Source organism: Poromitra crassiceps (genome assembly GCF_964638095.1).
Source record: "Poromitra crassiceps genome assembly, chromosome: 7".
In the NCBI taxonomy this organism is placed as follows: domain Eukaryota; kingdom Metazoa; phylum Chordata; class Actinopteri; order Beryciformes; family Melamphaidae; genus Poromitra; species Poromitra crassiceps.
Window position 1 is genome coordinate 57002319 of NC_139628.1, and position 13362 is coordinate 57015680.

Genomic DNA, 13362 nt, shown 5'->3' on the forward strand with positions numbered 1-13362 from the left:
GACAGGTGAGAGAGCCTGGAACTATGGACAGGTGAGAGAGCCTGGAACTATCGACAGGTGAGAGAGCCTGGAACTATGGACAGGTGAGAGAGCCTGGAACTATGGACAGGTGAGAGAGCCTGGAACTATGGACAGGTGAGAGAGCCTGGAACTATGGACAGGTGAGAGAGCCTGGAACTATGGACAGGTGAGAGAGCCTGGAACTATGGACAGGTGAGAGAGCCTGGAACTATGGACAGGTGAGAGAGCCTGGAACTATGGACAGGTGAGAGAGCCTGGAACTATGGACAGGTGAGAGAGCCTGGAACTATGGACAGGTGAGAGAGCCTGGAACTATGGACAGGTGAGAGAGCCTGGAACTATGGACAGGTGAGAGAGCCTGGAACTATGGACAGGTGAGAGAGCCTGGAACTATGGACAGGTGAGAGAGCCTGGAACTATGGACAGGTGAGAGAACCTGGAACTATGGACAGGTGAGAGAGCCTGGAACTATGGACAGGTGAGAGAGCCTGGAACTATGGACAGGTGAGAGAGCCTGGAACTATGGACAGGTGAGAGAGCCTGGAACTATGGACAGGTGAGAGAGCCTGGAACTATGGACAGGTGAGAGAGCCTGGAACTATGGACAGGTGAGAGAGCCTGGAACTATGGACAGGTGAGAGAGCCTGGAACTATGGACAGGTGAGAGAGCCTGGAACTATGGACAGGTGAGAGAGCCTGGAACTATGGACAGGTGAGAGAGCCTGGAACTATGGACAGGTGAGAGAGCCTGGAACTATGGACAGGTGAGAGAGCCTGGAACTATGGACAGGTGAGAGAGCCTGGAACTATGGACAGGTGAGAGAGCCTGGAACTATGGACAGGTGAGAGAGCCTGGAACTATGGACAGGTGAGAGAGCCTGGAACTATGGACAGGTGAGAGAGCCTGGAACTATGGACAGGTGAGAGAGCCTGGAACTATGGACAGGTGAGAGAGCCTGGAACTATGGACAGGTGAGAGAGCCTGGAACTATGGACAGGTGAGAGAGCCTGGAACTATGGACAGGTGAGAGAGCCTGGAACTATGGACAGGTGAGAGAGCCTGGAACTATGGACAGGTGAGAGAGCCTGGAACTATGGACAGGTGAGAGAGCCTGGAACTATGGACAGGTGAGAGAGCCTGGAACTATGGACAGGTGAGAGAGCCTGGAACTATGGACAGGTGAGAGAGCCTGGAACTATGGACAGGTGAGAGAGCCTGGAACTATGGACAGGTGAGAGAGCCTGGAACTATGGACAGGTGAGAGAGCCTGGAACTATGGACAGGTGAGAGAGCCTGGAACTATGGACAGGTGAGAGAGCCTGGAACTATGGACAGGTGAGAGAGCCTGGAACTATGGACAGGTGAGAGAGCCTGGAACTATGGACAGGTGAGAGAGCCTGGAACTATGGACAGGTGAGAGAGCCTGGAACTATGGACAGGTGAGAGAGCCTGGAACTATGGACAGGTGAGAGAGCCTGGAACTATGGACAGGTGAGAGAGCCTGGAACTATGGACAGGTGAGAGAGCCTGGAACTATGGACAGGTGAGAGAGCCTGGAACTATGGACAGGTGAGAGAGCCTGGAACTATGGACAGGTGAGAGAGCCTGGAACTATGGACAGGTGAGAGAGCCTGGAACTATGGACAGGTGAGAGAGCCTGGAACTATGGACAGGTGAGAGAGCCTGGAACTATGGACAGGTGAGAGAGCCTGGAACTATGGACAGGTGAGAGAGCCTGGAACTATGGACAGGTGAGAGAGCCTGGATCTATGGACAGGTGAGAGAGCCTGGATCTATGGACAGGTGAGAGAGCCTGGAACTATGGACAGGTGAGAGAGCCTGGAACTATGGACAGGTGAGAGAGCCTGGAACTATGGACAGGTGAGAGAGCCTGGAACTATGGACAGGTGAGAGAGCCTGGAACTATGGACAGGTGAGAGAGCCTGGAACTATGGACAGGTGAGAGAGCCTGGAACTATGGACAGGTGAGAGAGCCTGGAACTATGGACAGGTGAGAGAGCCTGGAACTATGGACAGGTGAGAGAGCCTGGAACTATGGACAGGTGAGAGAGCCTGGAACTATGGACAGGTGAGAGAGCCTGGAACTATGGACAGGTGAGAGAGCCTGGAACTATGGACAGGTAGACAGGTAGACAACTTCAAACTCATTGTCATTGGTAAAAAAAAAGCAACAACAAACAGCAACAATAAGGCATAGTTGTGGGTCACTGGTTGAGCACAGTGTGGTGCCTTGACTCCCAAATTTCTAGAGTTGATTTGGTTTCTAATAGACCCTTTTCACATGGGCCATTTTGCAACACACTAATGAGCAACACACTAATGAGGGTTTCCAACTTCCATGATTGGAAACCCTGGGTCTATTGTGGGAGTCACTGAAATGAACTCAACTCCTACCTGAAATCACTACAATTCATACAGTCACTATAATGCAAAATATGTGTTTTGCCAACTGAGGATTTTTCTTTCTTTCTTTCTTTCTTTCTTTCTTTCTTTCTTTCTTTCTTTCTTTCTTTCTTTCTTTCTTTCTTCCTTCCTTCCTTCCTAGTTTGACTATGGAGTCCTGGATGCCTGCATTTACATCATGGACAGAGCAGAGATGCCGATCACCAACAGAGGAGACCCCGTCAAGGTGGCCAGGATTGCTTCTGCCATGGTGAGAAAACACAGTTGATATAGCCTGCTGTATGGCTAGCTCCTCAAAAAACACACACATACCTATACCGTAAAATACAGATGTGTAGGATATACAGATAAACAGGGTTTACAGTGAGATGTTACAGTTACAATTTCCCATTTTGGCAGACGCTTTTATCCAAAGTGACATATACACATGAGAACTTAGGTTAGGGAGGTTAGCTTAGGTCTAGATTTAGGTTTAGACATTATCCGCTACATTTCATCAGAACTACAGTGAACTACTGACTTGCTGTCTGTCCTTCCCAGCTGAACTCCCGTGATGATGAAGGAGTGTTGATGGGGAACTGGAGTGGTGACTACACCTACGGGGTGGCTCCCACCTCCTGGACCGGCAGCACGGAGATCTTACTCAACTACGCCAGCAGCAAGATGCCCGTCTGCTACGCCCAGTGCTGGGTCTACGCCGCCGTCTTCAACACCTGTGAGAGCTGCTTTCTTATAGAGGGCTTTCAGGTGGTATTAACACCCTGTTTGGCGGCCGTATTGGAAGCTCCTCAGCTCTCGGGCAAAAGTGGCTCAGAGCAGCTGAGTAACGTAGAACTCAGCCATCTTGAATAACTAAATAGACATGTTTACTCTCTCAAATCTCTTTTTGACTGGGAACTGATCATTTCCCTATACGGATCATACATCTGATCAATTACCTATACTCATCAATTTTGTGTTTGAATAATGTGAGCTTGTTAGCTAGCTACCGTAGCAGCTTACACTGTAGCTGTCTGCCATCATCCATTTACAGGGACTGTAAGAACATCTATTACATGTGAAGGTAAAAACAGGGTTCCTCCACATTTTCCATTTCAAAATTCCATACTTTTCTAGACTGAAATTTCCAGAATTCTCTGTCAGGCCATATTTGAGATCTGAGAACACAAGGGTGTCACTTTGTGTTGAGAAGTGGTGGGGACATGATAGCCTAGGTAAACCCAGCCCCCACGTGACCTGCTCTCTCAGTTCCTAGTGACTGAGAACAGGTCTGAGAGCAGGTCACTGGGGGCTGGGTTTACCCAGGCTAGGGACATGTCCCCATTGTAAATGACACCTATGGCCACACCACAATCTGGAGGCTTTGGGGTTGAGCCTCAGTGAACGCTTGGACTTTGAAGAACTTCTCATGTGAAGCTCTGACAGAATTGACTCAGTGGCTCACAGAGTTTGACAGCTGCGTGACAGGTTTGAGGTTGAGGGTTCGAGCTTCAGTCAGTTAGAGAGTTGTAAAAATGGACACCCAGACAAAAGACTGAAAAGCTCTGAGAAATCCTGTCCTAACAAGTGTGACACAGTGGCTCACAGAGTTGGATTACTGCCCAGCAGTATTGAGCTCGTGGGTTCAAGGCTCTGTCAGCTTTGAGGTCATGGGTTTGAGCCTCAGTCAGTTTTAAACGGCGACAGCCAGACAGCTTATTCATTGAATTGTGGCTCTGTTTTGGCTCATTGTCTGCAGTCCTGCGCTGTCTGGGCGTCCCGTCCCGGGTCGTCACCAACTTCTACTCGGCCCATGACAACGACGGCAACCTGAGGACCGACATCATCCTGGATGAGAACGGCAGGATCGACCGCCACCGCACCAGAGACTCCATCTGGTACCACCGCAATCTTCAATTTAGCTCTCTATAGTCATTTCCAATCTGAGACTTCTTACATGACTGTTATTCAATTGGTAGGCTAACACCATTTTAAAAGTACATTATGAAACAGATTTGTGTTATAACCTACTGATTTCAGTATTGAACATGATGTTGTCAGGAACTACCACTGCTGGAACGAGTGCTTCATGTCCAGACCAGACCTGCCTCCAGGACTTGGCGGCTGGCAGGCTGTGGACGCCACACCTCAGGAGACCAGCGATGGTGAGGATGAATGAAGAGTTTGATTCCAACATCAAATAAGATGTCCACTATTTGGAGAGAGAATAAAAGAATAAAATAGAATAAAAAGAAAATGGTTTTCAAGTAATAATGAACATTAGGGGCATAGGCTGTTAACATTGGAGAACCTTTGCTCACACACAGGTGTATAATCACCTGACAATATGAATTGTGTATTTGTTACCTCAGAATGAGTCTTTTATATCTACATAAAGTGCGGGTCCTCGCTTGGAGCACGTGGGACAAGTTAGTCCTGAAGCCTTTATGTAAGAAAGCCACGCCCCGAACTCATTTGATTGGTCTCCGCAACTGCTTCTTCCTGAAAAAGTGCAGGAAGTAAAGAAAATAAATGGTTAAGATTAGGGTTAGGGTGTGAAAATAGGGCAACGCAGGGTTTGCTCCGTCCTGTGGCTTAATGGGTAAGGTGCTTGCCTTCCAATCTGAGGACCGATTCCAGGTCAAACCACACACATTTTTGTTAGACATTAGGTTTAGGCACAAGTACAACAATGTGCTTAGGGTTCGTGGCTAGATAAGAAAACCCGAACCCTAATCTTAACCACATCTCACACGTTTTCAGGAAGAAGCAGTTGCGGCGACCAATCAAATGAGTTCGGGGCGTGGCTTTCTTACACAGAAAAAGGCTTTAAGGCTCTTTGCGAGCCCGGCTGCCATGTTTCTACAGTAGCCCAGATCGGACAAACCACACACTGGCTCTAGAGAGGGCCTTTTGCATTTTTTGCAGCCATTCGTAGTCACACGTAGAGGTATTCAGTTGGTTGCAATCTGCAACCAAACCGCTAGATGCCACTAAAACGAAATCCTTTAAGCTCTCTCTCTATATATTAGCTCTCTCTATATATAAGCTCTCTATAAGCTCTCTATATATTTAAGCTCTCTATATATTTAAGCTCTCTATATATTTAAGCTCTCTATATAAACAAATGTAGTGCTTTTGAGTCTGGTTAAAAGTGAATATAATGTGTTGATGGCACATCAATATTTAATCTACTCCTCCATTATCCACCAAGGGATGTACAGGTGTGGACCTGCATCAGTCCAGGCCATCAAACACGGACAGCTGTGCTTCCCGTTCGATGCTGCCTTTGTGTTTGCTGAGGTGAGTGCTTTTAAACCACAAACCTTTCAACATCAAGTTCTATAGATTTGTCTATTATGGCTGGAGAAGTGCAAACCACCGGGCCTCAACATCAGGAGGTTGATTTCGGGGGGACTCTGTCCGTCCTTTGCTTGTCCCCACAGGTGAACAGTGATGTGGTGTTTTATTCCCGGAGTAGAGATGGCACCCTGGAGACGGTCAAAGTGAACCGGGCCCACATCGGACGCTTGATTCTGACCAAAGCTGCGGGCCTGGAGACCCGCCGCGAGATCACCGAGCTGTACAAGTTCCCTGAAGGTCAGAGAGGACTGGAGGGGAGGAGGGAAGCGAGAGGCAGCATAGGCGTGCCAAGAAAAGCCAAAACTAAAGTAGACTCCTGAATGAAGATCATCTCATTCATGACAACAAAGCAGCAGCTAATTTTGAACCAGAAAGTGAAACAAAATCCACTTTTATGGTTTTCGCTGTCCATGAACGAACTTTGTTGACAGTAATCGGTGTTGGGCAAGTTTCTTTCAAATTGTAATATACTACATATTACTAGTTACTTTCATTTTAAAGTAATAAGTTACTTTACAATATTACTTTCTGCGTAGAGTAACTCGTTGCTTATTACGCTTATTACACTACTTTGTATTACTTTTACCAAAACAACAGCAGCAGCAGAATGACATTGCCATCCCGAAAAATAATTTCAACCGCCTTGAAATCAGTGTAAACCATCCAAAATTCTACATTTTATTATTTTCCTTTGTTATTGTCATCTATAGTGTTTTTTTTTTGGCATAGAAACACACAGTTAGGAAATGATTGCATCTTTTTTAAATGATGTGCTTTGATTTAATAAAATGTAACTCAATTTGTAACTTGAGTTACTTGACAAAGTAAGTATTAATTACCCCCAACACTGACAGTAATGCAATCAATGCCTTTGATATAAATCTGCTTTCTGCTTTTTCTTCTTATTACAATGATGGCAGACAAGAAGGGAAACAACATATTGGACTCTTAAATCTTGAGAAAAATGGCAACCCAGACATTTGGCACAAACTTAGACAAATGGCGGTATATGCCCCTCGAAGAGAGGGGATATATATATAGAGAGATTATTGCTGTAATCTCTATAATCATCTTTTCCTGCTCCGACCCAGGCAGCACTGAGGAGCGCACGGTCCTGGAGAAGGCGGAGGAGTACGGCTGCCACCGGGACAAGTCGGAGCTGCCTGCGGCCGATGTGGATCTGGTCCTGCCCACGCTGGAGGTGAGCGTGGGCGACGACTTTGAGTTCAGCCTGGAGCTGGTGAACAGCAGCGACGAGCGCCGCACCGTGGACGCCTACATCAGCGGGAGCGTCGTGTACTACACCGGCGTCACCGTCTCCGACTTCCTGTTCAAAACCCCCAGAGTCAGCATTGAGGCCAACACAAGTGAGTGAGGGGAGAGGTGTGTGTGTGGAGGTGTGTGTGTGTGTGTGTGTGTGTGTGTGTGTGTGTGTGTGTGTGTGTGTGTGTGTGTGTGTGTGTGTGTGCGTGCGTGCGTGTGTGTGCGTGCGTGCGTGCGTGTGTGTCTGCTGAGTATCGGTTTTGTAGTCCAATCGTCTCCTTTCTCTTCTTTCACAACAGAACAAAAGCCTACTACATTGTTGTCAAAATAAATACCAAAAATACACCAAAATTAATAAATTATGCTTTGATATTTCAGACAACACTCTGCTGTTGTTCTATTGGCTCTTTGTTTTAACTGTCAATTTTTTTTGATGCAGGATGAGGCTGTTTAGCTCATTGAGTGCCATGGACGTCGAAGGACGTCCAATTAAATAGTGACGTAGAGTGCCATGGACGTCGAAAGACGTCCAATGCGTTTTTTGACGGTGGGGCATCGATCAAAGCCCCCTGCATCTCCTGTCCAATTATTGTAGGTATTGAAGGTGTATAACCTATTTTACGGACTCATTAGGTGGCGACAGTGCTTGCTCGGTGCAGTCCAGATTAGAGACAGGTCCGAGAAACAGCCTAAAAGCCGTGGATCAAAGACAAACCGATGCATGCTCCCAGAGCCATTTGCTCTGTCGCGGGAGCTGACATTGGCTCCGAACAGGAGTCAATCCGCGCTCACAACTGAGCCCCTCTGTCCCTGTCTGTCTGTCTGTCTGTCTGTATAGTTTCTCCACCCGATTAGCAGCCAGGAAAGCAGCCCCTGACGCCAAACCATTCAGCAATCCGGGTTGGCTCTTCCCTGCTGTGGCGCTGAGAGCCGACAGCAGCACACAAACGCAGCACTCCGAAAATATAATGGTTGCGTGAGGCTGTGTGCAGTGTGGGGAGGAGTTTACGGGGGGAGGGGGGGAGGGGGTGGGGCACGCAGGGCATCACACAACAACTACGTCACTACATCAGAAAATATTATCTTCAGACTCAGTGAATGTGCTTGAAATGCTGCATTTCACAAAAGGCGGATTATCTCAGCTAATAATTTGAAAAGCCTGAAAACGCTGAAAACAACCTATCTTCTCCGGCTCATAACTAAAGAACGGAAAATGGTATCAATAAACTTTTTTTTGCTGATGATACAATAGAGCCAGCTCGTTCTTGTGCGTGTTCGGTGTTTACATAGTAATATCACACAATATTCTGTGGGCCTCGAGAAATCACTGAAAACGCTCTGAAAACTCTGGCACTGGGAGCATCCGTTCTCCAAAAGTGGCTGGCACTCAATGAGTTAGCAGAGAGTGCTAGTGGTCATGTCTTCACTGCACCCTTATCCCCGTTTATATCTTAAAAAATAATTTTTTTTTTAATAATACCCCCCTTCCCCCCATGACGCTTTGGCGACCCCGAGTGGGGTCCCGACCACCAGGTTGGGAATCAGTGAACTGCTACACAGCATCAAGAGTACTATCAGCAGCACCGCTAGAAAAACGTTTAAAATTAGTAAATCAACCATGACGATTTGACACAATTTCCCTGTATAAGCATAAACAATTATTGGCCCATGGCTTAGAAGTGGTATTTTCATCATAATGTATCCAAATATGACACATTTGATCAGGTCTGCACTAGAGCCAAACCTGGGACTGCGAGTGGAACCAACACTAAGGGGCCCTTTACACGAGGACAGTCTCTGGAAGAAACGACACAATAGCGTTTCCTTCACACCTTTTCCTTCACACCTTCTCCCTGTTTACATGAGCGCTGTTGAATTTTTAAAACGCCGTAATGTACATGCCAGGTCGCTAGGTGGCATTGTGATGGTCAACGGGGCGTTGCTCGTCACTCCACGGACGCTTCTACATGACGTCATTTCATAATCGTCTTTCTGGGTTTTAGACACGGAAGTAGATTACGGCTACCGTAGTAATTTTTAGACTTGCCAAAAAGCTGTTTTCAAGCTAAAAAAAACAAACTGTTTTAAAGTTGTAAAATTGTTCGGGTGAGAACGTTACATAGATGTGACCAGTTTATCAGAATAAGCCTATTTGGAAATATTTAACGAGCAGCGAGGATCGGGAGCGCTGGCTGTGCTGACACTGTCTACTGTGTATGGCTGCAGTGAGAAAACACTGTCGATGTGCTTGCCTAACGTTAAATGCCGACCGGGTACAGCCATCGGCTCCTCGCAGCAGCAGTAACGCTCGCTATGAACATGTAACTGAAGTCGGCCGCAGTGTAGCTTCTGAATGTTGCCAAGCGTGTGTCGCGTGTGCAGGCACGTCAGAGTTTCTGGGAAGACTATCGTTTCTAACCGATTACATGGAGCGCTCAGCGGGAAGCGTCACCAACAATTCCACTCTAGAGGGTGGTTTCAAAATGTGTCGTTTCCTAAGCGCGAATTCGCCGTCGCCGTCTTAACGGGAGGCACTAACGATAAAATAATTCCCCGTTTCCATAGGAAACCATCCTCGTGTAAAGTGCCCCTAAAACTGTGTGTGTTGTGTTTGTGTTGTTGCAGGTGTGAAGGAGGTGATGCAGGTCCAGTCAAAGAGCTACATGAGGCAGCTGGTGGAACAGGCCAACCTCCACTTCATCGTCACCGGGAAAATCAAGGAGACCGGCAAGATCGTCTCCGCCATGAAAGTCGTCACTCTGCACAATCCCAAAATCTCGGTCAAGGTTAGACTGGTTTACATTACGCTTCACACAGAGTCTGGTTTGACCTGGTTAGACCCAACACATTCACACAGAGTCTGGTTTGACCTGGTTAGACCCAGCACATTAACACAGAGTCTGGGTTGACCTGGTTAGACCCAACACATTAACACAGAGTCTGGGTTGACCTGGTTAGACCCAACACATTAACACAGAGTCTGGGTTGACCTGGTTAGACCCAACACATTAACACAGAGTCTGGGTTGACCTGGTTAGACCCAACACATTAACACAGAGTCTGGTTTGACCTGGTTAGACCCAACACATTAACACAGAGTCTGGGTTGACCTGGTTAGACCCAACACATTAACACAGAGTCTGGTTTGACCTGGTTAGACCCAACACATTAACACAGAGTCTGGGTTGACCTGGTTAGACCCAACACATTAACACAGAGTCTGGGTTGACCTGGTTAGACCCAACACATTAACACAGAGTCTGGTTTGACCTGGTTAGACCCAACACATTAACACAGAGTCTGGTTTGACCTGGTTAGACCCAACACATTAACACAGAGTCTGGTTTGACCTGGTTAGACCAAACACATTAGCTAGTTGACCAGGTGCAAAAAAGATGGCAGCCTCCTGGTTTGATGGAATCTAGAGTTTTTCCACAGCTCGAAGTGTCCAGCTGTCAACATGCACTGGGGGTTGGGGGGGGGGCAAAATGACCTGTTGTGCATTGCATTGTGGGATATGCTGGAGGTGCAAATGATATAAAATGAGGGTATCTGTCATATTAATGCATGTAATCTACTCAGCACTGGGTAGGCTACTATATATTTTCTTCTGAGGGCATATGCAAAAGTTAGAGTTATTATCAGTCAAACTCAATTTATATAGCACCTTTCCGAAATAAAATAGAACATAGATACAAGACAATAATGAAAATCAGAATAATGCAACACATTTTTTCTTCTTTTGTTATGGTCAACAAAAGTATGCGTTCACTTCATTTTAAGTGGTAATGGCTGAATACGGAACACTATTTTGTTGATTAAAATAACCTTTTAAAGTTGATTTGAACTGTATAATATCCTGCTTGCATGTGCTCTGTCTGTACTGTAGGTGACCGGCTTGGCCAGAGTGAGCGAAGAGATGTTGGCGACTGTAGAATTTACCAACCCCTTCAGCTTCAACCTGGAGGGCGTTTATATTCGCATGGAAGGACCTGGAGTCATGTCACCCAAATTAAAATATTACAGGTGAGCTGTGAGCACATTGAGCACACAAAAATACCAATACCTCTTAACCGTGTAAAGCCTGAACCATTAAAGAATTGTCAGAAAATTCGAATTCTTTTAAACGAGTGGTTGGACCTCAAAATAAATAATAAATAATACAATAAATCAATGGCAGATTTAATGGTAGAGGCTTAAATACTGATTTGATACACGCATATTTAACACGATTTTAAAATGTTAAGTAATTATACATTGCATCAATCAAGTATGTTACTAAGACAAATCCCTCCTGTGTAATCTTGCATATTTGTGGCAATAAACTCATTCTCATTCTCACTGAAGTGTCAGTCACTTATTTTTTTTACTTTAACTTTCTAAATTGGCAAAAACATCCATGCAAAACTACATTTTGGTCACATCTTCTTCTTCTGTGGTGTTTTATGGCAGTTGGCATCCTTTTATGTTGCATTACCACCTCCTGGATTTATCCATCCACTGTTTCCCTACATGCTGTCCCTTTTCTCGTGTCTGTCTGTGGTGGCCATGTGTGTCACAATTGGGATGTCATCAGTGATGTCACTCGATCACATTGTTGTGATGTCATCCGTGATCTCACTCAAGCAGCTGTGTGTGTGTGTGTGTGTGTGTGTGTGTGTGTGTGTGTGTGTGTGTGTGTGTGTGTGTGTGTGTATCAGTGTCTTAGTTCAAATTGGCTAAGTGGGTTCTGTGGTGGTGGTGTCTGTCTGTGAGAGTCCGAGCCGTCGAGGGGCGAGGGAGGTCGGCATGCTGGCATGAGAGTTCTGGGAACACAGAGGTCGAATAGGAGAGCGAGGCAGTCGGAGGGAGGAGCATTGAGGAGGGGGCGGACCCCCAAGTCTGGAATTTGTGTAATATTCTGTGAGAGGCAGCAATGTGCCAACAAACTACAAAGAATGTGCCTGACGAAAAATGTAGCTTAAAATACGTTCATAGAATGTAATTAATATTATTTTTCCTCATTAATGATACATTGTTTCAACCGCCCGCAACCCATCCGCTATTAATCAGAATGTTTATTTTTACGATCTGGCCCGCCCGCGGGGCGGGATATCCGCGGTCAGTGCGGTTATAACTGCGGCCCGCGCATCACTAATACCTACATAATATTGGTTTTCAGGGGGGGGATTATTAAAATGAATTATTATTCAGGGGGGGGGGAATAATCAAACACAGTACTGATGGTCTCTAACCTGGGCCCTGATGTTTCCTCCTCAGTCTGATCACAGGAGGCTCCTCTCTGACCTGGACGGAGACGTTCACCCCCCGCAGGGCGGGTCCCAGCCGGCTCATCGTCAGCCTGGACTGTGCTGCTCTCAGGCAGGTGTACGGGGAGGTGTCCCTCACCATCGCCCCCTGAGGAAGGAGGTGTACGGGGAGGTGTTCCTCACCATCGCCCCCTGAGGAGGCAGGTATACGGGGAGGCATCCCTCACTATCGCCCCCCTGAGGAGGCACCTCCTTCAGCTCAGTCATAGTCCAGCTGCCTGATTGTAGTTATTTAGGTTAACAGCTTCCATTTTGATAAACAGGCACAGCTTCAGCATTTATCATCAGCATGATGATGAGAGTAACTGAATTAAAACTCTAGTTACTGAGCTTGAGTGGATTTTTATTTGATTTTTTAAGAAATAGCTTACTGCTTTTTTGAGGAATAACGTGCAAATATGCTTTCACGCCTGAATGCTGGAATGTTTCAATGAGTTATCACAGCTTTTTTTAGTCATATTACTACAATAAGATCTGTTATTTACATTAAAACCTGATTTTGAACATCTTTATGATGTTCACATTCAAAAGTAAATAATTACTTGAATACTAGCCTACAATTGCAATGAAGTATGTGTTTCTACTGAAGTAATAGTATCTAGTCCTCTAAAAAGTGTTTCTTCACATGATCCTTTTTCTCTGTAGAAGACAGAGCACAAAATATCAAGCAAATAAAGCAGTGACATGCATCATGTGTTGACAGTATGTTCTTTTGTTTTAATATAAGTGTGTGTGTGTGTGTGTGTATGTGTGTGTGTGTGTGTGTGTGTGTGTGCGCGCGCGCGCGCGTGTGTGTGTGTGTGTGTGTGTGTGTGTGTGTGTGTGCGCATGCGTGCGTGCGTGTCGGCAAAAAGTTGCTGTCTGGATTAATGAAGTGCTTCAGTTCTCATAGAAGCCCCAGACAGCAGTGAGGTGGTGGCTTTAGCTCCCTTGCCTTGCCTTTAGCTGCCTACAATTCCACAAAACCACCACTAGATGTCGGCATCGTCCCTCTTAAATTCT

General features: G+C 46.2%; 1 protein-coding gene across 1 annotated transcript in view; it reads left to right on the forward strand.

Annotated features, from left to right (window-relative positions):
- Window positions 1-13001, forward strand: part of f13a1b (coagulation factor XIII, A1 polypeptide b) — a 28534-nt gene extending 15533 nt beyond the window's left edge. Inside the window, exons 6-15 of the mRNA XM_083639604.1 lie at window positions 2589-2696; window positions 2987-3161; window positions 4185-4323; window positions 4487-4590; window positions 5640-5728; window positions 5872-6025; window positions 6880-7155; window positions 9677-9837; window positions 10941-11077; window positions 12311-13001. Coding sequence (XP_083495730.1) covers window positions 2589-2696; window positions 2987-3161; window positions 4185-4323; window positions 4487-4590; window positions 5640-5728; window positions 5872-6025; window positions 6880-7155; window positions 9677-9837; window positions 10941-11077; window positions 12311-12452 — 1485 coding nt within the window. The 3' untranslated portion in view covers window positions 12453-13001. The remainder of the gene's footprint in view (window positions 1-2588; window positions 2697-2986; window positions 3162-4184; window positions 4324-4486; window positions 4591-5639; window positions 5729-5871; window positions 6026-6879; window positions 7156-9676; window positions 9838-10940; window positions 11078-12310) is intronic.
- Window positions 13002-13362: the final 361 nt, after the last annotated feature.